This window comes from Tachyglossus aculeatus, chromosome 14, assembly GCF_015852505.1.
Source record: "Tachyglossus aculeatus isolate mTacAcu1 chromosome 14, mTacAcu1.pri, whole genome shotgun sequence".
Classification (NCBI taxonomy): domain Eukaryota; kingdom Metazoa; phylum Chordata; class Mammalia; order Monotremata; family Tachyglossidae; genus Tachyglossus; species Tachyglossus aculeatus.
This window is the reverse complement of record NC_052079.1, coordinates 3155795-3180967: the sequence shown is the minus strand read 5'-3', so window position 1 is coordinate 3180967 and position 25173 is coordinate 3155795. Positions and strand designations below refer to the sequence as shown.

At 49.0% G+C, this 25173-nt stretch overlaps 1 protein-coding gene across 1 annotated transcript in view; it reads right to left on the bottom strand.

Annotated features, from left to right (window-relative positions):
- The window catches only part of DDHD1 (DDHD domain containing 1), a 94435-nt gene that overhangs the window by 40671 nt on the left and 28591 nt on the right, over positions 1-25173 (bottom strand). The window contains exon 7 of the mRNA XM_038756714.1: positions 24102-25105. Within this exon, the coding sequence (XP_038612642.1) occupies positions 24102-25105 (1004 nt within the window). The remainder of the gene's footprint in view (positions 1-24101; positions 25106-25173) is intronic.

Here is a 25173-nt window from a genome sequence, read left to right as displayed (position 1 = left end):
AATGATAATGACCACCGAAGTCTACGTTCAAGAGGACTGCAGGTCATCATTTTTATGCCTGAGATTAATTATATTTTTTCAAGTAAATGAGATACAGATTTTGAAATAGTTTTCAGGCGGGGCTGGAAGCTAAAGTTATAGGCTTCACATTTTGTTTTGTGGACTATTGCAATCTGTTATTACATCTGTCCAAACTAAACAGATCAGGGAGTGCATTCTTCTAAGACGGTGAATTTCTCTTAACCTAATAAGCTGCTTTTTGGAAAAATAAGAAGTCAAAGGAATGTTGAGTTGCAGAGATAAATGCAGGTGATAAAAGGGCCCGAGAAAAAGGAATGCTGCTGGGAAGCCAAATGCTAAAACTGATGGATCCTCATCATTTGAAGTGAGCTCTAAGGTTTCGATTATTTGAGGTTTCATCACTCACCCAAAGATGAATGAATTCTTAAAGTTTTAAAAGATGAATTACTGAATTTTTCTGTTTTAAAGAACCCTTTTTATATATCTTTTACAATATTCACACTAAAGATACTGACATAGGTCTCAACAAATGTTGACTGAGTTCACCCAATACCCATCAGAAATTTTTGGCTTTTCCCTGGGTAAACGTTTTTATATACTAAAATGCAAATAAAAGTACATTAGATTGCTACCTCCTTGTCCCTCCGACGCACTTGGCAATCGCACATACAGGCAATGATGGCGATTTTTTACTATGAAATGAGTATTCCTAGATTAGACGGTAACCTCCATGGGGTCATTCATTCAATCATACTGAGAGCTTACTGTGTGCAAAGCACTGTACTAAGCGCTTGGGAAGTCCAAGTTGGCAACACATAGATATGGTCCCTACCCAACAACGGGCTCACAGTCGAGAAGGGGGAGACAGACAACAAAACATGTGGACGGGTGTCAAGTCATCAGAATAAATAGAAGTAAAGCTAGATGCACATCATTAACAAAATAGAATAGTAAATATGTGCAAGTAAAATAGAGTAATAAATCTGTACAAACATATATACAGGTGCTGTGGGGAGGGGAAGGAGGTAGGGCGGGGGGATGGGGAGGAGGAGAGGAAAAAGGGAGAGGAAAAAGGGGGAGGAAAAAGGGGGAAAAAGGGTCATGAATGTGTCCACCAACTCTGCTACACTGTAATACTAATTATGGTATTTGATAAGCGCTTACTATGTGCCCAGCACAGTTCCAAGCGCTAGAGTAGATACAAAGTCATCAGATCAGACACAGTCCTTGTCCCACACAGGGTTCAGAGTCTTAATCCCCATTTTATAGACGAGGTAACAGACACAGAGTAGGTAAGTACCCAAGGTCGCACAGCAGATAAATGGCAGAGCCGGGATTAGAACCCAGGTCCTCTGACTTCTAAACCCGTGCTCTTGTCACTAGGTAATGCTACTCTCCTAAGTGCTTAGTCCAGTGTTCTGCACCTAGTAAGCCCTCAATAAATGTGACTGATTGATCTGTTAACTGCCGAAGCCTGGCTCTTCTTCCCCAAGTATCGGAGTGGACGCGGGCAAGAAATGAAAACTCTGGTTGTGAATATTTCATGCCCTCGGCGGCCTCGGCCTTGCTTTACAGTCGACGGGAATGAATTTCCCTCCGTCCTCTGTGGGCCCGACTGAAAACAATGGTCGTCAAGTGAGTCTTCCAAATACTTCATTTGAGTCGAGCCCCGACGAACAAAAGGGAAAAACCTCGCGCTGGGAAGCCAAGGCCAGCGCAAGTGGGCCTCGCTGGGCCAGAAGGGAATTTCAAAGACCTCTCTATCCGATCAACACTGCGGGCTCAGTTCCGCCGATTCGCTGTCTCCAAAGGCCCGACAGATTTTAGCTCTGTGGGGGTGTTCAAAGGAAGGAAAGAAAATCCTTTCAAAACGGCTTCGACTGCGCCGGCCGTTAGCCCTTTCAACAGCCCACGGTCTACCGAAAATCGGGCCGCGCTGATGCACAGGTTTTGAGCGAAATTTGATTCCGCAGGGATTTTTCCCCAAGCTGAATGACCTAGTGGAAAGGGCACGGGCCTGGGAATCCGAGCACCTGGCTTCTAATCCCGGCTCCCTCACTTGCCTGCTGTGTGTCCATGGGCGAGCAGCGTGGCTCAGTGGAAAGAGCCCGGGCCTGGGCGTCGGAGGTCATGGGTTCAAATCCCGGCTCCCCCGCTTGCCAGCTGTGTGACTTTAAGCAGGTCACTTAACTTCTCTGTGCCTCAGTTCCCTCATCTGTAAAATGGGGATTAAGACGGTGAGCTCCGCGAGGGACAACCTGATCACTTTGAATCCTCTTTTGCACATAGAAAGCCCTTAACAAATGCCATTATTATTATTATTACTGTTCTCTGGGCCTAGTCCGCAAAATGGGGATTCAATACCTGTTCTTCGCCCTTAAGACTGTGAGCCCCTCGTTTTTTTTCATATTTGTAAAGCGCTCACTATGTGCCAGATACTGTACTAAGTGCCCGGGTGGAATACCTTGTAACAAATACCTTACCAAATACCACAATTATTATTATTAGATACCGGCTAATCAGGTGGGATATAGACCATGTCTCACACGGGGCTCACGGTTTTAATCCCCATTTTACAGATGAAGGAACGGAGGCCCAGAGAAATTATGTGGCTTGCCCAAGGACACAAAGCATTCATTCATTCTTCACCTGTATTTAGTAAGTGCTTACTGCGTGTGGAGCACTTAGAACAGTGCTCTGCACATAGTAAGTGCTTAATAAATGCATTATTATTATAATAAGTGCTTGGGAAAATACAACAATAAACAGTGACACCCTGCCCACAACAAGCTCACAGTCTAGAGTATGAGCTCACAGCACACACATGGCGGAGCTGGGATTAGAACCCAGGTCCTTCTAACTCCCAGGCCTTTGCTCTAGCCACTAGGCCAGGCTGCTTCTCACATATGACTTGTACTTCCCAAGCGCTTACTACAGTGCTCTGCACCCAGTAAGTGCTCAATAAATCCGACTGAATGAATGACTACGGGACCTGATTATCTTGTATTCATTTATTCCAATCGATTTATTGAGTGCTTAGTGTGTGCACAGCGCTGTACTAAGCTCCTGGGAGAGTAAGCTACAAGAAACGGACACATTCTCTGCCCACAATGAGCGTACATTCTAGAGGGGGAGAGCTCTTCCAAGTGCTTAACACTGCCCTTCTCCCAAATAAGCTCTCAGTACATGTTAACTGACTGAATTTACTAAATTTCACTGAGATGCCGAGTTGTCGAGAGTCACACTCCTAGGAAGACGGGGTTACAGGCCGGCCTATCTGCATTATTAACGAAGGCGGCCGCTTAAAGGGTCGTTTGGAGGGAGGCCAAGGTGCTTAGGTGAAGTTTAGGTCACAGAGCCCTGACAATCACATCAGCCCAGCGCTAAATCCAGCCAAGTCCAAGAGGACGACCCCTGCTCTCTCCCTGCCGCCAGCCAAGAGTCAGGGGACTGGGGGGTCGGGGAATAAGCCAGGAGGGAGCCAGAACTTGCTTCTGGCGGGTGGGGCTGCAGTACTTTCTCGTAGGGTCCTGCGGGTGATGGGGTGTCGATCGCCGCAACTTGGTTGCTTTGTCTGGATGGGTTCCCGGCCCGTGTGTTGGGAGAACCCGATTTTCCAGCCCTTGAAAGCTGAGTGTTTTCAAGTGAGAAAGCCAGCAGCCTCTTAGAGGGGGAGGGAGGAGAAGGGCTAGGGAGTACAAAATAATCATCATAATAATTATGGTATCTGTTAAGTGCTTACTATGTGCCAGGCCTGGATTAGGGATTTAAGGAACTCTGGCTTTCCCCCACAAACCCAACACGAGAGGAGATGAGTAGTCTGGGTCCATATAGAGAAGCAGCATGGCTCAGTGGCTTAATGCATGGGCCTGAGGAGGACCTGAGTTTTTTTGTTTTTTTTTTAATGGTATTTGTTAAGCGCTTACTATGTGCAAAGCACTGTTCTAAGCGCTGGGGGGATACAAGGTGATCAGGTTGTCCCACGTGGGGCTCAAAATCTTAATCCCCATTTTACAGATGAGGTAACTGAGGCATAGAGAAGTTAAGTGACTTGCCCAAAGTCACACAGCTGACAATTGGTGGAGCCAGGATTTGAACCCATGACGTCTGACTCCAAAGCCCGGGCTCTTTCCGCTGAGCCACGCTGCTTCTCTAATCCTGGCCCTACTACTTACTTGTCTGCTGTGTAAACTTGGGCAAGTCACTTCATTTCTCCGGGCCTCAGTTCCCTCATCTGGAAAATGGGGATTAGCCCCATGTAGGACAGGGACTGCACCCGACCCATATAGAGCCTGGCACATAATAAGTGCCTAACAAATACCACAGTTATTATTATTATTACTATGCCTAGGAGGAAAGGAACCTGCCAGGTCAGATATAAATTTGTGGGGATTAAGCTGTGTTTGCTGTGGGTGGGAAGAGTGATCATTCAATTGGGGACTCACAGGAAAGCTGGCTTAACTTTTTATTGAACTTTTTTTTATTGAAGGGGAAGCAAGGCAGGTGAATGCTCCCCTTCTCACAAAGAAATGGTGCCCCAAACTCCCAACACATCCAGATTTGCTGGAGGAGAAAAGTTGGCAAATTACACTTTTGAAGCAAGGATGCTGAAATCTGGAGAGGTAATATTGCTTTTCTTCCTTCACCCAACAACACAATATTGCCAGCCAATATGAACTCTCCCAAGCACTTAGCACAGTGCTCTGCACGCAGTAAGTGCTCAATAAAATATTACTGATTGACTGACATCCTAGCGGGAGCAACACTGAGGGGCAAAAGTCTTTAGGCCTCTAATATCTCTCTTCACCTCACACCTTCACCTCACCATCTGTATCCTGTTGACGATCAAACTGAACATCAATGACACAGATACCTTCGAAGGGATCAAAGTCCAGCAGCTTTAGGTCATTAATATTTTGGGTCAAATTCTTACCAATATTTGGAAGCCACTACGGCTGAAGACTCTATCATATCCCCACAGACACCGATGTAAGTCCCCTGACTTTCAATCAATCGTATTTATTGAGCGCTTACTGTGTGCAGAGCACTGTACTAAGAGCTTGGGAAGTCCAAGTTGGCAACATATAGAGACAGTCCCTACCCAACAGTGGGCTCAGAGTCTAGGAAGTGGGCTCACAGTCTAGACACGATTAAAAAAAATAGTCCATGAATCAGTTTTAATTACCAAGCACCCGAACTATAATCCTGAAAGTTTCCCTTACTCTAAAACTCTCAATTATCCTTCACATAGGATTGAGAGTCTCTCACACATATTGAACTTTCCCAAGCACTTAGTACGATGCTTTGCACACAATAATGCTCAGTAGATATGACTGAATAGCCACCAATTTCAAGTCCCCACATGATTTCATACACTTTATCTGACTGATGGCTAGAGGATTCTGGCTACCTTGGGCCTATTTTTAAAATGCAGGCGTGGAAAGGGAAAAAAAAAGTTCCTCCTGAGTCTTCCCAATTTCAGAACCTAGTCTTTTTCCTTCTTTCATCCGATCTGTAAATTATTTTAGTGACTGTCTTCCCCTTTAGCCCACCAAATCACAGAATGGAAAATGGAGGACAAGGCCCGTGTCATACTGTAGGTGCTCCATAAACACTATTATTATTATTACTACTACTACTACTAATAATAATTGTGGCACTCGTTAAGGATTTACTATGTACCAGGCACCTAAGCACTGGGGATGACACAAGACAATCAGGTCGAACACAGTCCCTGTCCCACCTGGGGTTCCCCGTCTTCATCCCCATTTTCCAGATGAGGTAGCTGAGGCCCAGGGAAGCAAAATGACTTGCCCAAGGTCACACAGAAGACAAGTGGTGGGGCCAGGATGAGAACCCAGGCCCCTCTGACTCCCAAATCCATGCTCTATCCACTAGGCCACACGGCTTCTCTCTGAACCACTGATGGATTGACTGAAGGGAATAGGCACTGGCAGAATTTCTCAACTTCATTCATTCAATCGTATTTATTGAGCGCTTACTGTGTGCAGAGCACTGTGCTAAGAACTTGGAAAGTATAATCCGGCACTGTGAAATAGGCAAGTCTCTCCAGCTTAGTGGAGACTTGACCGTGATCTCGTGATGAGCTCACAGCTCTAGACTGTGAGCCCGCTGTTGTATAGGGACCGTCTCTATATGTTGCCAACTTGTACTTCCCAGGCGCTTGGTACAGTGCTCTGCACACAGTAAGTGCTCAATAAATACGATTAAATGAACTAGTTCATGCACGTGAAGGATGGTGTGACCAGAGATGAGTGTGTGCAAAATTAAAACAAGCAGTGAGGCTTCAGCCTAATCCTGGTTACAGCCAACCTATTACGAGCCACTTCCCGGCCAGCCCCCAACCATAATAATAATAATAATGGCATTTATTAAGCGCTTATTATGTGCAAAGCACTGTTCTAAGCGCTGGGGAGGTTAGAAGTTGATCAGGTTGCCCCATGGGGGGCTCACCGTCTTAGTCCCCATTTTACAGATGAGGTAACTGGGGCCCAGAGAAGCTGTGACTGGCCCAAGGTCACACAGCTGACAATTGGCAGAGCCGGGATTTGAACCCATGACCACTGACTCCAAAGCCCATGCTCTTTCCACTGAGCCACGCTGCTTCTCTAAAGCTGCTTATCTTTACAGAGCCATTAAAGAGAGAACTCTCTACCTAGGAAACTGTTTAAAACTTCTGCATTCCAACAATGTGCTTCGAAAAGCCATCTTCCACCCTCCCCCCCTTTCTAATGGTACTTGTTATGCACTTACTATGTGCCAGACACTGTGCTAAGCGCTGGGGTGGATACAAGTTAATCAGGTTGGGCACAGACCGCGTCCCACATGGGACTTACAATCTTCAGACCTGCTTTATAGCTACTGTAACTGAGGCCCAGAGAAGTAAAGTGACTGGCCCAAGGTCACCCAGCAGACGAGTGGCAGGGCCAGGATTAGAATCCAGGAACTCCAAGACCCGGACTCTATCCATTAGGCCGTGCTGCTTCTCTGACTACACAAAGCAGAAAAACCCATTACGACAGACTCCCTCTCTCATATGTTGCCAACCTGTACTTCCCAAGCGCTTAGTACAGTGCTCTGCACACAGTAAGCGCTCAATAAATACGATTGATTGATTGATTTGCTCCTTGGCACCGGGGAAGAGTTTTTTGAGGATCTGAAGTTTTTTCTGCGGGTCGCCCCAAGGCGGTCTGTTTCAAGAGCCATGGGGAAAGGAGGGAAGGGTTCAGCAAGATGAGGAAGGGGAACTTTTTTTGTTTTAAAATGGTATTTGTTAAGCGCTTACTGTGTGCTAGGCACTTTACTAAACGCCGGGGTGGATACCAGCGAATCAGGTTGGGTGTAATCCCTGTCCTACATGGGGCTCATTGCCTTAGTTCTCATTTTGCAGTTGAGGTAACAGAGGCTCAGATAAGTGAGGTGACTTGCTCAGGGTGGCACAGCAGACAAGCGGCAGAGCTGGGATTAGATCCCTGGTCCTTCTGACTTCCAAGAAGCTTGAAGGAAGCACACAGGCCTGCAGACTCACGGGAAGGGCAGGGTGGCATGAAAAGCTCCTCAGGAGCGAAAGACGCTGTTCAATCCCGGACATTCTTCACCACGAAAGCTGGCTCTAGGGGCTCGGGAGAAAATGCCACCGGGGCTGATTGAGGACAGGAACGGTAACAAAGTGGCTAAAATCAAGATTACTGTGCGAGTAGAGGGTAAGTAGAAAATGAAGTCCGACTGCTAAAGAAGAGAAAGGGGTAGGGACAGATGACAGGAAAAAAATTAAAAAGGCTAGAAAAGTGATAAAACAGCCAATACTACTACTACTATTACTACCAATAATAATAACTATAGTATTTGTTAAGCTGTTACTATGTGCCAGGAACTATTCTAAATGCTGGGGTAGGTATGAGCTAATCAGGTTGAACATAGTCCTTTGTACCACATGAGGCTCACGGTCTTAATCTCCTTTTTACAGATGAGGTAACAGGCCCGAAGAAGAAAAGTGACTTGCCCAAGGCCACACAGCAGATAAGGGGCAGAGCCGGGACTAGAACCCAGGTTCTCCTGACTCCCAAGCCCGGGCTCTAACCATTAGATCATGCTACTCTTCCCTACTGTGCTGAAGGCAGATTTACAGGGCCTTCTTAAGGCTGTGGAAGTGCACTCACTTTGGAGAAGAATTTATAACAACTCAGGCAAGTGGAATGAGTTGAATAATAATAATAATTATTAATAATAATAAAACAACTGTAGCATTTGTTAAGTGCTCAAATATGTGCCAAGTAGTGTACTAAGCACTGGGGTAGATAGAAGATAATCAGGTCCCACACCCACACCACTCCCTCCTACTTAGTGAGCCCAGGTGATGAATCCCCATTTTGCGGATGAGGGAACTGAGGCCGAGAGATGTGAAACGAGTCGCCCAAGGTCACACAGCGGACAAGTGACAGAACCAGGATTAGAAGCCAGGCCCCCTAACTCCCAGGCTTGTACATATTTATTACTCTATTTATTTATTTTACTTGTACATATCTATTCTATTTATTTTATTAGTATGCTTGGTTTTGTTCTCTGTCTCCCCCTTTTAGACTGTGAGCCCACGGTTGGGTAGGGATTGTCTCTATAAGTTGCCAACTTGTACTTCCCAAGCGCTTAGTACAGTGCTCTGCACACAGTAAGCACTCAATAAATATGATTGATGATGATGATGTTTCCATTAGTCCACACTACTTTCTGCAGGAAAAGAAGATGGAATTCAAAAGGGATATGTGTGAGCCTTTGGGAGTGAATAACAGACATATCCTGGAAGGGGAAAAGTTGGGTCAGAAAAGCAGTGTGGTCTGGAGGCCAGAGGACTTGGTTTCTAACCCCAGCTCTGCCTCTTGTCTGCTGTGCAATCTTGGGCAAGTCACCTCACTTCTCCGGGTTTCAGTTCCCCCATCTGCAAAATGGAGATTAAGACCGTGAGCCCTAAGTGGGACACGGACTGGGTCCAACCTGATTAACTTGTATCTACCCCATGATCAGTATAGTGCCTGGCACGTAGTAAGTACTGAAACAAATACCATTAAAAAACAAACCAAAAAACAACAAAAAAAAAAACCCCAAAACCTGAGGGCAGCAAGAGAGCTGGATATCAGAGTTGACCAGAAGCTGAAGCCGATTCAGCAATACGCAAGGCTCGGAGGAGGACAACCCACGGAGAACCACTATTTCCCTGTGATCTGCTTTGCGTGACCGCTTATTGGAGTGTTCGATCTGGTCTTGGTCACTGAACCCTGAGGAAAGAGAGGACAGAGAAGAGACTCCGGAGGGATGAAAGAGTTGGAAGACAGGTCCTAGGAGAAGAAGGGAAACCAACTGGGGCTTTTACCCCAAGAGAAGAGACGGCCTTCTGGGCATGGTACTCCCCTCCTCAAAGATCTCCAGTGGTTACCAATCAACCTACGCATCAGGCAAAAACTCCTCACTGTCGGCTTCAAGGCTGTCCATCCATCACCCCGCCCCCTCCTACCTCACCTCCCTTCTTTCCTTCTCCAGCCCAGCCCGCACCCTCCGCTCCTCGGCCGCTAACCTCCTCACTGGGCCTCGTTCTCGCCCGTCCCGCCGTCGACCCCTGGCCCACGTCCTCCCTCGGACCCGGAATGCCCTCCCTCTGTAAATCCTCCCTTCAAAGCCCTACTGAGAGCTCACCTCCTCCAGGAGGCCTTCCCAGACTGAGTCCCCTCCTTCCTTTCCCCCTCCTCCCCCTCCCCATGCTCCCCACCTTACCTCCTTCCCCTCCCCACAGCACCTGTATATATGTTTGTATGTATTTATTACTCTTACTTGTACATATTTATTCTATTTATTTTATTTTGTTAATATGTTTTGTTTTGCCTGTCTGTCTCCCCCCTTCTAGACTGTGAGCCCGCTGCTGGGTAGGGACCGTCTCTATATGTTGCCAACTTGTACTTCCCAAGCGCTTAGTACAGTGCTCTGCACACAGTAAGCGCTCAATAAATACGATTGAATGAATGAATGAAAAGGCCTTGGGGTGACTTAATAAATGGACTCCAAGTGTGAACACTGGGCAAGTCATTTCACTTCTCTGGGCCCCCGTTGCCTCATCTGTAAAATGGGGATGGAGACCGTGAGCCCCACGGGGGACGCAGGGACCGTGTCCAACCCGATTTGCTTGGATCCACCCCAGTGCCAAGTACACTGCCTCCCACATAGTAAGCGCTCAACAAATATGAGAGCAGCATGGCCTGGTGGCAAGAGCCCGGGCTTGGGAGTCAGAGGTCGTGGGTTCTAATCCCGGCTCCGCCACTTGTCTGCTGTGTGACCTTGGGCAAGTCACTTCACTTCTCTGTGCCTCAGTTACCTCATCTGTTAAATGGGGATTAAGACTGTGAGCTCCACAGGGGACAGGGACTGTGTCCAACGGGATTACTTTATAATCTATCCCAGCGCTTAGAACAGTGCTCAAATAAGCGCTTAACAAATATTATTATTATTCTCTGTACCTCAGTTACCTGATCTGTAAAATGGGGACTAAGACTGTGAGCTCCATTTGGGACAGGGACTGTGTCCAACCTGATTACCTTGTCTCTACCCCGGTGCTTAGAACAGTGCTTGGCACATAGTAAGTGATTAAAGCCATCGTTATTAAATACCACAATTATTATTACGTAAAGAAGAAGCGATGCCCCATTTTTTCACGGTCCTCAAAGACCAAACATGAGGAAATGGTCTGAATGGGGGCGGGGGGGGGGGGCTGACTTCAGGCTGTCATAAGGATCTTCCTGATTCTAGGGACGCTATAACCCTGTCCTCACTCGATTAAAAACTGTGACATCTTGGCACTTTATGATCCCACGCTTCCCTCCAAATTAGAGGATTATGTGCCAGAGTGGGCGGTGGCTTCCGAACTAAGCCCTGGTTGTCAATTAAAGCTCAGTCAATGCTGAGGGGGCATAGCCGGCGGGGTTCAGAAGTGGGTAAGTTCTGTAAATAATAACAATAATAATAATAATAATGGTATTTCTTAAGCGCTTACTATGTGCCAAGCACTGTTCTAAGCGCTGGGGGGATACAAGGTGATCACGTTGTCCCACGTGGGGCTCACAGTCTTCATCCCCATTTTACAGATGAGGTAACTGAGGCTCAGAGAAGTGAAGTGACTTACCCAAGGTCACACAGCAAGCGCTGTAAAGGGCCTATTTGTCAGAAAGAGTGCAGACGGCCGGTGTGGTAAATAGGTAACGGTTTTGTCGCTCTTTGCACTTGAAGCACATATAGGGCGAATCCAGGGGCTCCTCTCCTTTCGCCACCTCTCTTAATAATAATAATAATAATAATAATAATAATGACGGTATTTGTTAAGTGCTTAAGATGTGCCAAACACTGTTCTAAGCACTGGGGGGGATACATGGTAATCAGGTTGTCCCACGTGGGGCTCACAGTCTCGATCCCCGTTTTACAGATGAGGCCACTGAGGCCCAGAGAAGGGATGTGACTTGCCCAAAGTCGCCCAGCTGACAAGTGGCGGGGCCGGGATTAGAGAAGCAGCGTGCCTCAATGGAAAGAGCCTGGGCTTGGGAGTCAGAGGTCATGGGTTCTAATCCGGGCCCCGCCACTTGTCAGCTGGGTGACTTTGGGCAAGTCACCTCACTTCTCTGGGCTTCAGTTCCCCTCACCTGTAAAATGGGGATGAAGACTGTGAGCCCCACATGGAACAACCTGATCACCTTGCACCCCCCCCAGTGCTTAGAACAGTGCTTTGCACATAGTAGGCACTTAAATACCATTATTATAATAATAATAATAATTATTATTATTATTATTATATTAGAATCCATGACCTCTGACTCCCAAGCCAAGGCTCTTGCCACTGAGCCACGCTGACTCTCTCCCTGAGCAAGCTGATGAAAAACACCTTGCCATCACCTGGGGGTGGGGGGTGGGGGGGGGGAAACAAAGCTGCTATTTAAATCCCGGGAAGCCGGGAGTTAATGAGCCCAAGTCAGATTATCAGGGAGGCCCGGATCAAGAAATGAAACCTTCCAAGCTGGAGATCGGTTCCGCTCCAGCTCCTACAGGTCAACAGGGTGATGCCAGAGTTACCCCGGGGAATGCTTGCTCTCTTGCCCCTCGGTTTCCCTACCCGGGGAGGGGATGGTGTCTACTACACGCTTCGTGGTACTCGAAGCACTGAGAACATCATCATCATCATCAATCGTATTTATTGAGCGCTTACTGTGTGCAGAGCACTGTACTAAGCGCTTGGGAAGTACAAATTGGCAACACATAGAGACAGTCCCTACCCAACAGTGGGCTCACAGTCTAAAAGAGAACAGTGCTCTGCACATCCTAAGAGCTCATTACATACCACTGATGGATCGCCCCTCGATAACAGCCTTCTTGACTTCGGCAGGGGCAGGGGATGTGTCTGTTTCTTTTTTTCTTAATGGCATTTATTAAGCGCTTACTATGTGCAAAGCACGGTTCTAAGCGCTGGGGGAGGTTACAAGGTGATCAGGTTGTCCCACGTGGGGCTCACAGTCTTCATCCCCATTTGACAGATGAGGTAACTGAGGCCCAGAGAAGTGAAGTGACTTGCCCAAAGTCACGCAGCTGACAAGTGGCAGAGCTGGGACTTGAACCCATGACCTCTGACTCCAAAGCCCGGGCTCTTTCCACTGAGCCATGCTGCTTCTCTAAGAAACATCCTGCTGTTTCTTGTTCTGTCATGCTCTCCCAAGTACTCAGTACGGAGCTCTGCAAGCAGTAAGCGCTCGATAAATCATCATCATCAATCGTATTTATTGAGCGCTTACTATGTGCAGAGCACTGTACTAAGCGCTCGGGAAGTACAAATTGGCAACATATAGAGACAGTCCCTACCCAACAGTGGGCTCACAGTCTAAAACGGGGAGACAGAGAACAAAACCAAACGTACTAACAAAATAAAATAAATAGAATAGATATGTACAATTAAAATAAATAGAGTAAAAAAAATGTACAAACGTATATACATATATGTTATTATTAAATACGTATAATTTAATAATATTATAATAATAATTTAATATTATTAAATACATAAATGTCGTAAATTAAATATGACAATGAATTCACTCCTTCTACTGCACTCTCCCGGATGCTTAATGCAGTGTTTGTACTCTCCCCATCGCTTAGTACAGTGCCCCTTTTAGACTGTGAGCCCACTGCTGGGTAGGGACTGTCTCTATATGTTGCCAACTTGTACTTTCCAAGCGCTTAGTACAGTGCTCTGCACACAGTAAGCACTCGATATGACTGAATGAACAAATGCTCTCAGTAAACTGCAAGCTTCCTGAGGGCAGGGACCATGGCTCCTGGCTCTACTTGATCCAGTGCTCTCTGCACTCAGTAAATGCTCCATAAACACTCTATGCCTTCTGCTCCAGGCTGATAACTCCTGGTGGGCAGGGAGCGTGTCTACCAACTGTTGCATCGTTCTCTGCCAAGCGTCTAGTACATATAGAAAGTGCCCCGTAAACACCACTGACGGATTGATCTATCTAATAATAATCATGATAAGTATGGCATTTGTTAAGCGCTTCCTATGTGCCGAGCACTGGGGTAGATACAAGGTAATCAGGTTGTCCCACATGAGGCTCACCGTGCAATCCCCGTTTTACAGATGAGGTAACTGAGGCACAGAGAAGTTAAGCGGCTTGCCCAGGGTCACACAGCAGACAGTGGCGGAGGTGGGAATAGAACGCATGTCCTCTGATTACCAAGCCCGGGCTCTTTCCGCTAAGCCAAGCTCATTGCGGGCAGGGATGGGGTGCACTGTAAGGTCCTTGTGGGCAGGGAACGTGTCTGTTATATACTGTCCTTGCCCAAGCGCTTAGTACAGTGCTCGGCACACAGTAAGCGCTCAATAAATACGACTGAATGAACACTGCTTGACACATTGTAAGTGCTTAACAAATACCATCATTATTATTATGGTAAGCGATTCCCCAGTGAATTGGGTAGGGACCATCTCTAAATGTTGCCAACTTGTACTTCCCAAGCGCTTAGTACAGTGCTCTGCACACAGTAAGCGCTCAATAAGTACAACTGAATGAATGAATGAATCACTGAGGCTGTGAGCCCCACGTGGGACAACCTGATGACCTTGTATCCTCCCCAGTGCTTAGAACAGTGTTTGGCACATAGTAAGCACTTCACAAATACCATCATTATTATGATTATTATTGTGGTAAGCAATTCCCCGGTGTTATCATTATTATATCTACCCCGGCGCTTGGCGCATAGTAAGCGCTTAACAAGTACCATCATTACTATGATTATTATTATGGTAAGCAATTCCCCGGTGTTATCATTAATACATCTCCCCCAGGGCTTGGCACCTAGTAAGCGCTTCGCAAATATGCTTAGCACAGTGCTCTGCACACAGTGGGTGCTCAGTACGATGGAATGAATGAAATACCATCATTATTATGATTATTATTATGGTAAGCGATCCCCCGGTGTTATCATTATTATATCCCCCCCAGTGCTTGGCACATAGTAAGCGCTTCCCACATACCATCATCATTATGATTATTATTATGGTGATTCCGCGGTGCTATCATTATTATATCCACCCCAGTGATTGGCACATAGTAAGTGCTTCCCACATACCATCATCATTATAATTATTATTATGGTAAGTGATTCCGCGGTGCTATCATTATATCCACCCCAGTGATTGGCACATAGTAAGCGCTTCACAAATACGCTTAGCATGGTGCTCTGCACACAGTAAGCGCCTCTGCCCAAAGTAAGTGCTCAATAAATACGACTGAACGAATGAAATACCATCATCATTATGATTATTATTATGGTAAGTGATTCCCCGGTGTTATCATATTATATCCACCCCAGCATTTGGCACATAGTAAGCGCTTCACACACACCATCCTCATTATGATTATTATTACGGTAAGCGATTCCCCAGTGTTATTAGTATATCCACCCCAGCGCTTGGTACATAGTAAGCGCTTCACACATACCATGATCATTACGATTATTATTATGGTAAGCGATTCCCCGGTGTTATTAGTATATCCACCCCAGCGCTTGGCACATAGTAAGCGCTTCCCAAACACCATCATCGTTATTATTATGATGACGAGAAGGATGAAGAAGTGAGCCCGTTGTTGGGGAGGGACCGCCTCTATATGTTGCCGACTTGTCCTCTCCCAAGCGCTTAGTCCAGTGCTCTGCACACAGGAAGCACTCAATAAATATGATTGAATGAATAATAATAATAATGATGGCATTTGTTAAGCACTTACTATGTGCGAAGCACTGTTCTAAGCGCTGGGGAGGTTACAAGGTGATCAGGTTGCCCCACGGGGGGCTCACAGTGTTCATCCCCATTTTACAGATGAGGTCAGAGGCACAGAGAAGTGACTTGCCCTAAGTCACACAGCTGACAAGTGGCGGAGCTGAGATCAGAACCCACAACCTCTGACTCCCAAGCCCAGCTTCTTGCCACTGAGCCCCGCTGCTTCTCTATTCATGAATGAATGAATGAATGAATGAAGGGGATGACTTATGGTTCCAGTATTTTTTATAGTATTTGTTAAGCGCTTACTATGAGCCAAGCACTGTTCTAAGCGCTGAAGTAGATATAAAGTAATCTGGCTGTCCCATGTGGGGCTCACAGCCTTAATCCCCATTTTGCAGATGAGGTAACTGAGGCACAGAGAAGTGACTTGCCCAAAGTCCCACAGCTGACAAGTGGCAGAGCCGGGATTCAAACCCACGACCTCCGACTCCCAAGCCCTGGCTCTTGCCACTGAGCCCTGCTGCTTCTCTAGTCACAAATGAATGAATGAATGAACAAATGAAGGGCAGCTCTTTCCACTGAGCCACACTGCTTCTCTATTCACAAATGAATGAATGAAGGGGAGCTCTTTCCACTGAACCACACTGCTTCTACATTCACGAATGAATGAATGAAGGGGGGCTCTTTCCACTGAGCCCCGATGCTTCTCTATTCAAGAATGAATGAATGAAGGGGGCTCTTTCCACTGAACCACACTGCTTCTCTATTCACGAATGAATGAATGAAGGGGGGGCTCTTTCCACCGAGCCTCACTGCCTCTCTATTCACGAATGAATGAATGAATGAAGGGGGGCTCTTCCCACTGAGCCCTGCTGCTTCTCTATTGATGAATGAAGGAAGGAAGGAAGGAAGGGGAGCTCTTTCCACCGAGCCTCACTGCTTCTCTATTCATTCATTCATGAAGGGGAGCCCTTTCCACTGAGCCCCGCTGCTTCTCTATTCACGAATGAATGAACGAAGGGGGGCTCTTTCCATGGAGCCCCGCTCCTTCTCTATTCATTCACTCATGAAGGGGAGCTCTTTCCACTGAGCCTCACTGCTTCTCTATTCATTCACTCATTCATGAAGTGGAGCTCTTTCCACCGAGCCCCGCTGCTTCTCTAGTCACGAATGACTGAATGACGGGGGGCTCTTTCCACTGAACCTCACGGCTTCCCTATTCATTCATTCACGAAGGGGAGCTCTTTCCACTGAGCCCCGCTGCTTCTCTAGTCACGAATGAATGAATGAAGGGGGGCTCTTTCCACTTAACCTCACTGCTTCCCTATTCATTCATTCATGAAGGGGAGTTCTTTCCATGGAGCCCCACTGCTTCTCTATTCATGAATGAATGAATGAAGGAAGGGGAGCTCTTTCCACCGAGCCTCACTGCTTCCCTATTCATTCATTCATGAAGGGGAGCTCTTTCCACTGAGCCCCACTGCTTCCCTATTCATGAATGAATGAAGGAAGGGGAGCTCTTCCCACTGAGCCCCACTGCTTCTCTATTCACGAATGAAGGGGAGCTCTTTCCACTGAGCCTCACTGCTTCTCTACTCACGAATGACTGAATAATAATAACAAAATAATAATAATGGCATTTGTTAAGCGCTTACTATGTGCAAAGCACTGTTCTAAGCGCTGGGGGATACAAGGCGATGAGGTTGTCCCACATGGGGCTCACGGTTTTAATCCCCCTTTTACAGATGAGGTAAGCGAGGCTCAGAGAAGTTAAGTGACTTGTCCAAGGTCACACAGCAGACATGCGGTGGAGCCAGGATTCGAACCCATGACCTCTGACTCCAAAGCCCGGGCTCTTTCCACTGAGCCCCCGCTGCTTCTCCATTCATTCATTCATGAAGGGAGCTCTTTCCACTGAGCCTCACTGCTTCCCCACTCATGAATGAAGGGGAGCTCTTTCCACCGAGCCTCACGGCTTCTCTAGTCATTCATTCATGAAGGGGAGCTCTTTCCACTGAGCCCCGCTGCTTTTTTATTCACAAATGAATGAATGAAGGGGGGGCTCTTTCCACTGAACCTCACTGCTTCCCTATTCATTCATTCATGAAGGGGAGCTCTTTCCACCAAGCCCCACTGCTTCTCTATTCATGAATAAATGAATGAATGAAGGGGGGCTCTTTCCACTGAACCTCACGACTTCCCTATTCATTCATTCATGAAGGGGAGCTCTTTCCACAGAGTCTCACTGCTTCCCTATTCATTCATTCACGAAGGGGAGATCTTTCCACTGAGCCCCACTGATTCCCTACTCATGAATGAATGAATGAAGGGGAGCTCTTTCCACTGAGCCCCACTGCTTCTCTATTCATGAATGAATGGGAGCTATTCCCACCAAGCCTAACTGCTTCCCTATTATCATCATCAATCATCAATCGTATTTATTGAGCGCTTACTGTGTGCAGAGCACTGTACTAAGCGCTTGGAAAGTACAAGTTGGCAACATATAGAGACAGTTCCTACCCACCAGTGGGCTCACAGTCTAAAAGTCTATTCATTCATTCATGAAGGGGAGCTCTTACCACTGAGCCCCACTGCTTCCCCCACTCATGAATGAATGAAGGGGAGCTCTTTCCACTGAGCCTCACCGCTTCCCTATTCATTCATTCATGAAGGGGAGGTCTTTCCACCGAGCCCTGCTGCTTCTCGGCTGTGTGACTCTGGGCAAGTCACTCCACTTCTCTGTGCCTCAGTTACCTCATCTGGAAAATGGGGATTCATTCACTCATTCAATCATATTTATTGAGCACTTACTGTGTGCAGGGCACTGTACTAAGCGATTGGGAAGTACAAGTTGGCAACATACAGAGATGGTCCCTAACCAACAGTGGGCTCACAGTCTAGAAGGGGGAGGGATTAAGACTGTGAGCCCACCGTGGGACAACCTGATCACCTTGTAGCCTCCCAGCGCTTAGAACAGTGCTTTGCACAAAGTAAGTGCTTAACAAATGCCATTATTATTATTATTACTATTCTCCATGAATGACTGAATGAAGGAGGGGCTCTTTCCACCGAGCTCCGCCGCTCCTCCATCACGAACGACTGACTGAATGAAGAACGAGCATTCATTGCGAAACAGCGTGGCTCAGTGGAAAGAGCCCGGGCTTTGGAATCAGAGGTCACGGGTTCAAACCCCGGCTCCGCCAATTGTCAGCTGTGGTACTTTGGGCAAGTCACTTCACTTCTCTGGACCTCAGTGATCTCATCTGTAAAATGGGGATGAAGACTGTGAGCGCCCCGTGGGACAACCTGATCACCTTGTATCTACCCCAGCGCTTAGAACAGTGCTTTGCACACAGTAAGCGCTTAACCAGTGCCATCATCATCATTATTCTTCTCGGGGCCTCAGTTTCCTCATCTGTCAGATGGGGATGAAGACTGTAAGCCCCTCATGGGACAACCTGATCACCTTGTATCTACCCCAGCGCTTAGAACAGTGCTTGGCACATAGTAAGCGCTTAAGCAATGCCATCATCATTATTATTATTCTCTGGGCCTCAGTTCCCTCATCTGTCAAATGGGGATGAAGACTGTGAGCCCCCCTGTGGGACGGAAACTGGGCTCTCAAAGGTCACCAATGACCTCCTGCTTGCCAAATCCAACGGCTCATACTCTGTCCTAATCCTCCTCGACCTCTCAGCTGCCTTTGACACTGTGGACCACCCCCTTCTCCTCCACACGCTATCTGACCTTGGCTTCACAGACTCCGTCCTCTCCTGGTTCTCCTCTTATCTCTCCGGTCGTTCTTTCTCAGTCTCTTTTGCAGGCTCCTCCTCCCCCTCCCATCCTCTTACGGTGGGGGTTCCCCAAGGTTCAGTGCTTGGTCCCCTTCTGTTCTCAATCTACACTCACTCCCTTGGTGACCTCATTCGCTCCCACGGCTTCAACTATCATCTCTACGCTGATGACACCCAGATCTCCATCTCTGCCCCTGCTCTCTCCCCCTCCCTCCAGGCTCGCATCTCCTCCTGCCTTCAGGACATCTCCATCTGGATGTCCGCCCGCCACCTGAAGCTCAACATGTCGAAGACTGAGCTCCTTGTCTTCCCTCCCAAACCTTGTCCTCTCCCTGACTTTCCCATCTCTGTTGACGGCACTACCATCCTTCCCGTCTCACAAGCCCGCAACCTTGGTGTCATCCTCGACTCCGCTCTCTCGTTCACCCCTCACATCCAAGCCGTCACCAAAACCTGCCAGTCTCAGCTCCGCAACATTGCCAAGATCCGCCCTTTCCTCTCCATCCAAACCGCTACCCTGCTAATTCAAGCTCTCATCCTATCCCGTCTGGACTACTGCACTAGCCTTCTCTCTGATCTCCCATCCTCGTGTCTCTCTCCACTTCAATCCATACTTCATGCTGCTGCCCGGATTATCTTTGTCCAGAAACGCTCTGGACATATTACTCCCCTCCTCAAAAACCTCCAATGGCTACCGATCAATCTGCGCATCAGGCAGAAACTCCTCACCCTGGGCTTCAAGGCTGTCCATCCATCACCTCGCCCCCTCCTACCTCACCTCCCTTCTCTCCTTCTACTGCCCAGCCCGCACCCTCCGCTCCTCCTCCGCTGATCTCACCGTACCTCGCTCTCGCCTGTCCCGCCATCGACCCCCGGCCCACGTCATCCCCCGGGCCTGGAATGCCCTCCCTCTGCCCATCCGCCAAGCTAGCTCTCTTCCTCCCTTCAAGGCCCTGCTGAGAGCTCACCTCCTCCAGGAGGCCTTCCCAGACTGAGCCCCTTCCCTCCTCTCCCCCTCGTCCCCCTCTCCATCCCCCCATCTTACCTCCTTCCCTTCCCCACAGCACCTGTATATATGTATATATGGTTGTACATATTACTCTATTTATTTATTTATTTTACTTGTACATTTCTATCCTACTTATTTTATTTTGTTGGTATGTTTGGTTCTGTTCTCTGTCTCCCCCTTTTAGACTGTGAGCCCACTGTTGGGTAGGGACTGTCTCTATGTGATGCCAATTTGTACTTCTCAAGCGCTTAGTACAGTGCTCTGCACATAGTAAGCGCTCAATAAATACGATTGATTGACTGATTGATTGATTGAGACAACCTGATCACCTTGTTACCTTTGCAGCACTTAGAACAGTGCTTTGCACATAGTAAGTGCTTAACCAAAGCCATCATCATTATTATTATTCTCTGGGCCTCAGTTCCCTCATCTGTCAGATGGGGATGAAGACTGTGAGCCCCCCTGTGGGACAACCTGATCACCTTGTAACTACCCCAGTGCTTAGAACAGGGCTTGGCACCTAGTAAGGTGCGGGCCGCCTTAGGGTTCCAGTAGACGGGGTTGCACAGGCCGTGGGCCACGTCCACCTCATACAGCCCCCCGCGGACGCACACGGGCTCCAGGGGCGGGGGGGGGGGACGGGACGCCTCCTCCTCCTCCCACTCTCCATCCCCCCCCGCCTTACCTTCTTCCCTTCCCACAGCACCTGCATATATGTATATAAGTTTGTACGGATTTATTACTCTATTTATTTTACTTGTACACATCTATTCTATTTATTTTATTTTGTTAATCTGTTTGGTTTTGTTGTCTGTCTCCCCCTTCTAGACTGTGAGCCCGCTGTTGGGTAGGGACCGTCTCTGTATGTTGCCAACATGGACTTCCCAAGCGCTTGGTCCAGTGCTCTGCACACAGTAAGCACTCAATAAATACGATCGTTTGATTGATTAGTCCAGCGCTCTGCACACAGTAAGCACTCAATAAATACGATTGACTGATTGATTAGTCCACTGCTCTGCACACAGTGAGTGCTCAGTAAATACGATTGGCTGATTGATTGATAGAACTAGACTGTGACAAACACGACTGAATGAATGAATGAACGGTCGCCCTAAATGCCATGGTGATGATGAGGATTGTTATTCGTCCATCCCTCCCTCTCTCCCCAAATCAATCAATCAATCGATTGACTGACAGAAGAACTAGACGGTGACAAACACGACTGAATGAATGAACAGTCGCCCTAAATGCCATAGTGATGATGAGGATTGTTATTAATCCATCCCTCCCTCTCTGCCCCAATCAATCAATCGATTGATTGATAGAACTAGACTGTGACGAACACGACTGAATGAATGAACGGTCGCCCTAAATGCCATGGTGATGATGTGGATTGTTATTCATCCATTCCTCTCTTCCCGAATCAATCGATTGATTGATAGAAGAACTAGACTGTGACAAACACGACTGAAGGTATGAATGAACGGTCGCCCTAAATGCCATGGTGATGATGAGGATTGTTATTCGTCCATCCCTCCCTCTCTGCCCGAATCAATCATGATTGATTGATAGAACTAGCCTGTGACAAACACGAATGAATGCATGAATGAACGGTCGCCCTAAATGCCATGGAGATGATGAGGATTGTTATTCGTCCATCCCTCCCTCTCTGCCCGAATCAATCAATCGATTGATAGAAGAACTAGACCGTGACAAACATGACTGAATGAATGAGTGGTCGCCCTAAATACCATGGAGATGATGAGGATTGTTATTCGTCCATCCCTCCCTCTCGGCCCGAATCAATCAATCAATCGATTGATTGACAGAAGAACTAGACTGTAACACGACTGAATGAATGAACGCTCGCCCTAAATGCCACGGTGATGATGAGGACTGTTATTCGTCCATCCCTCCCTCTCTGCCTGAATCAATCAACCAATCGTATTTATTGAGCGCTTCCCGTGCACAGAGCGCTGTACTAAGCGGTTGCACTGTACTAAGCGCGAAGGTGTGGGCCGCCTTACGGTTCCAGTAGACGGGGTTGCACAGGCTGTGGGCCACGTCCACCTCGTACAGTCCCCCGCGGACGCACACGGGCTCCGGGGGCGGGGGGGACGCCCCCTCCTCCTCCCCCTCTCCATCCCCCCCGCCTTACCTCCTTCCCCTCCCCACAGCACCTGTATATATGTCTATACGCCTGTACGTATTTATTACTCTATTTTATTTGTACATATTTAGTCTCTTTTATTTTAATACGTTTTGTTTGGCTGTCTGTCTCCCCCTTCTAGACTATGAGCCCGCTGCTGGGTAGGGACCGTCTCTGTATGTTGCCAACTTGGACTTCCCAAGCGCTTGGTCCAGTGCTCTGCACACAGTAAGCGCTCAATAAATACGACTGATGATGATGATGATTGATGAGTCCAGTGCTCTGCACCCAGTAAGCGCTCAATAAATACGACTAATTGATGAGTCCAGTGCTCTGCACCCAGTAAGCGCTCAATAAATACGACTGACTGATCGACGAGTCCAGTGCTCTGCACACAGTAAGCGCTCAATAAATACGATTTACCGATTGATTGATTGGTCCACTGCTCTGCACACAGTGAGCGCTCAGTAAATACGACTGGCTGATTGATTGATTGATAGAACTAGACTGTGACAAACACGACTGAATGAATGAAGGAACGGTCGCCCTAAATGCCACGGTGATGATGAGGACTGTTATTCGTCCATCCCTCCCTCTCGGCCCCAATCAATCGTATTTATTGCGCGCTTCCTGTGCGCAGGGCGCTGTATCTGTAAAATGGGGATGAAGACTGGGAGCCCCACGTGGGACAGCCTGATTACCTTGTATCAAACCCCGGCGCTTACAACAGTGCCTGGCACGTAGTAAGCGCTTTCCAAGCACCCTCATTATTTATTATTATTATTATTATTACTAAAGTGGCTGCACTGTGCTAAGCGCGAAGGTGCGGGCCGCCTTACGGTTCCAGTAGACGGGATTGCACAGGCCGTGGGCCACGTCCACCTCGTACAGCCCCCCGCGGACGCACACGGGCTCCGGGGGCGGGGGGGACGCCTCCTCCTCCTCCCCCTCTCCATCCCCCCCGCCTTACCTCCTTCCCCTCCCCACAGCACCTGTATATATGTCTATACGCCTGTACGTATTTATTACTCTATTTTATTTGTACATATTTAGTCTCTTTTATTTTAATACGTTTTGTTTGGCTGTCTGTCTCCCCCTTCTAGACTGTGAGCCCGCTGCTGGGTAGGGACCGTCTCTGTATGTTGCCAACTTGGACTTCCCAAGCGCTTGGTCCAGTGCTCTGCACACAGTAAGCGCTCAATAAATACGACTGATGATGATGATGATTGATGAGTCCAGTGCTCTGCACCCAGTAAGCGCTCAATAAATACGACTAATTGATGAGTCCAGTGCTCTGCACCCAGTAAGCGCTCAATAAATACGACTGACTGATCGACGAGTCCAGTGCTCTGCACACAGTAAGCGCTCAATAAATACGATTTACCGATTGACTGATTGGTCCACTGCTCTGCACACCGTGAGCGCTCAGTAAATACGACTGGCTGATTGATTGATTGACAGAACTAGGCTGTGACAAACACGACTAAATGAATGAATGAACGGTCGCCCTAAATGCCACGGTGATGATGAGGACTGTTATTCGCCCATTCCTCCCTCTCTGCCCCAATCAATCGTATTTATTGCGCGCTTCCCATGCGCAGGGCGCTGTATCTGTAAAATGGGGATGAAGACTGGGAGCCCCACGTGGGACAGCCTGATTACCTTGTATCAAACCCCGGCGCTTACAACAGTGCCTGGCACGTAGTAAGCGCTTTCCAAGCACCCTCATCATTTATTATTATTATTATTATTATTACTAAAGTGGCTGCACTGTACTAAGCGCGAAGGTGCGGGCCGCCTTACGGTTCCAGTAGACGGGGTTGCACAGGCCGTGGGCCACGTCCACCTCGTACAGCCCCCCGCGGACGCACACGGGCTCCGGGAGCGGGGGGGACGCCCCCTCCTCTTCCTCCTCCGCCTCCTCCTCCGGGCGGGCCTCCGGGCGCGCCCTGAAGGCCAGCTCGATCCTCAGGGAGTCGTATCCGATGAAGGGCTTCCACGTCTTCTTGTCCTCCCTGAAGAACCAGCGGACCTCCTCCGGGCCCAGCTCCGTCACCACCTCGTACCGCGACGGCCGCTTCCTCTCCGGTCCCGGCGGCGGCGGAGGAGGAGGAGGAGGAGGAGGAAGGGGAGGAGGAGGAGGAGGAGGCTGCAGTAAGAGGGACGATGAGCTGCCGGCCGGCCCGCCCTCGGCGTCGCTGTAGAAGCGCAGGGACGAGCCCGACTCGGCCGAGCTCAGCTCGTAGGCCTCGTCGCTGAGGTAAACGGCCGCCGCCGCCGCCGCCGCGTCGTCGTCGTCGTCCTCTTCTTCCTCCTCCTCCTCCCCCGGCCGCCGCCGCCGCCGCCGCCGCCGCCAGGGCCTGGGGAGGCCGAGCCCCGGCGGGGAGGCCGGGCCGGAGGACGCCATACGCTGAGGCGGGGCGGCGGGAGGGACGGCGGGCGGAGGACCGGCGGGCGGACGACGGCGGCCTGTCGCCTCAGCCGGCAGCGGCGGCGGGAGCCGCGGGCCGCGCGCCGCCCCATTGTCGCGCACGCGCAGACGTAGGCGGCGCCGGAGCCCCGCCCCCCGGCTCGCGGAAGGACACGCCCCTGACCTCCCTCGCTCTCCAGGCCCCGCCCCCCCGCCTCGCGCAGGGACCCGCCCGCGGGCTCGCGCAGGGACCCGCCCCCTCCACGCGCAGGGCCCCGCCCCCGAGCTCGCGCCGCACCCGCCGCCGGTCTCGCGCAGGGACACGCCCACGAGCTCGCGCAGGCCCCGCCCCCGACCTGTCTTGCGCAGGGAAACGCCCACGAACTCGTGCCGGGCACTCCAGGCCCCGCCCCCCCGCCTCGCGCAGGGACACGCCCGCGGGCTCGCGCCTGGCCCCGCCCACGG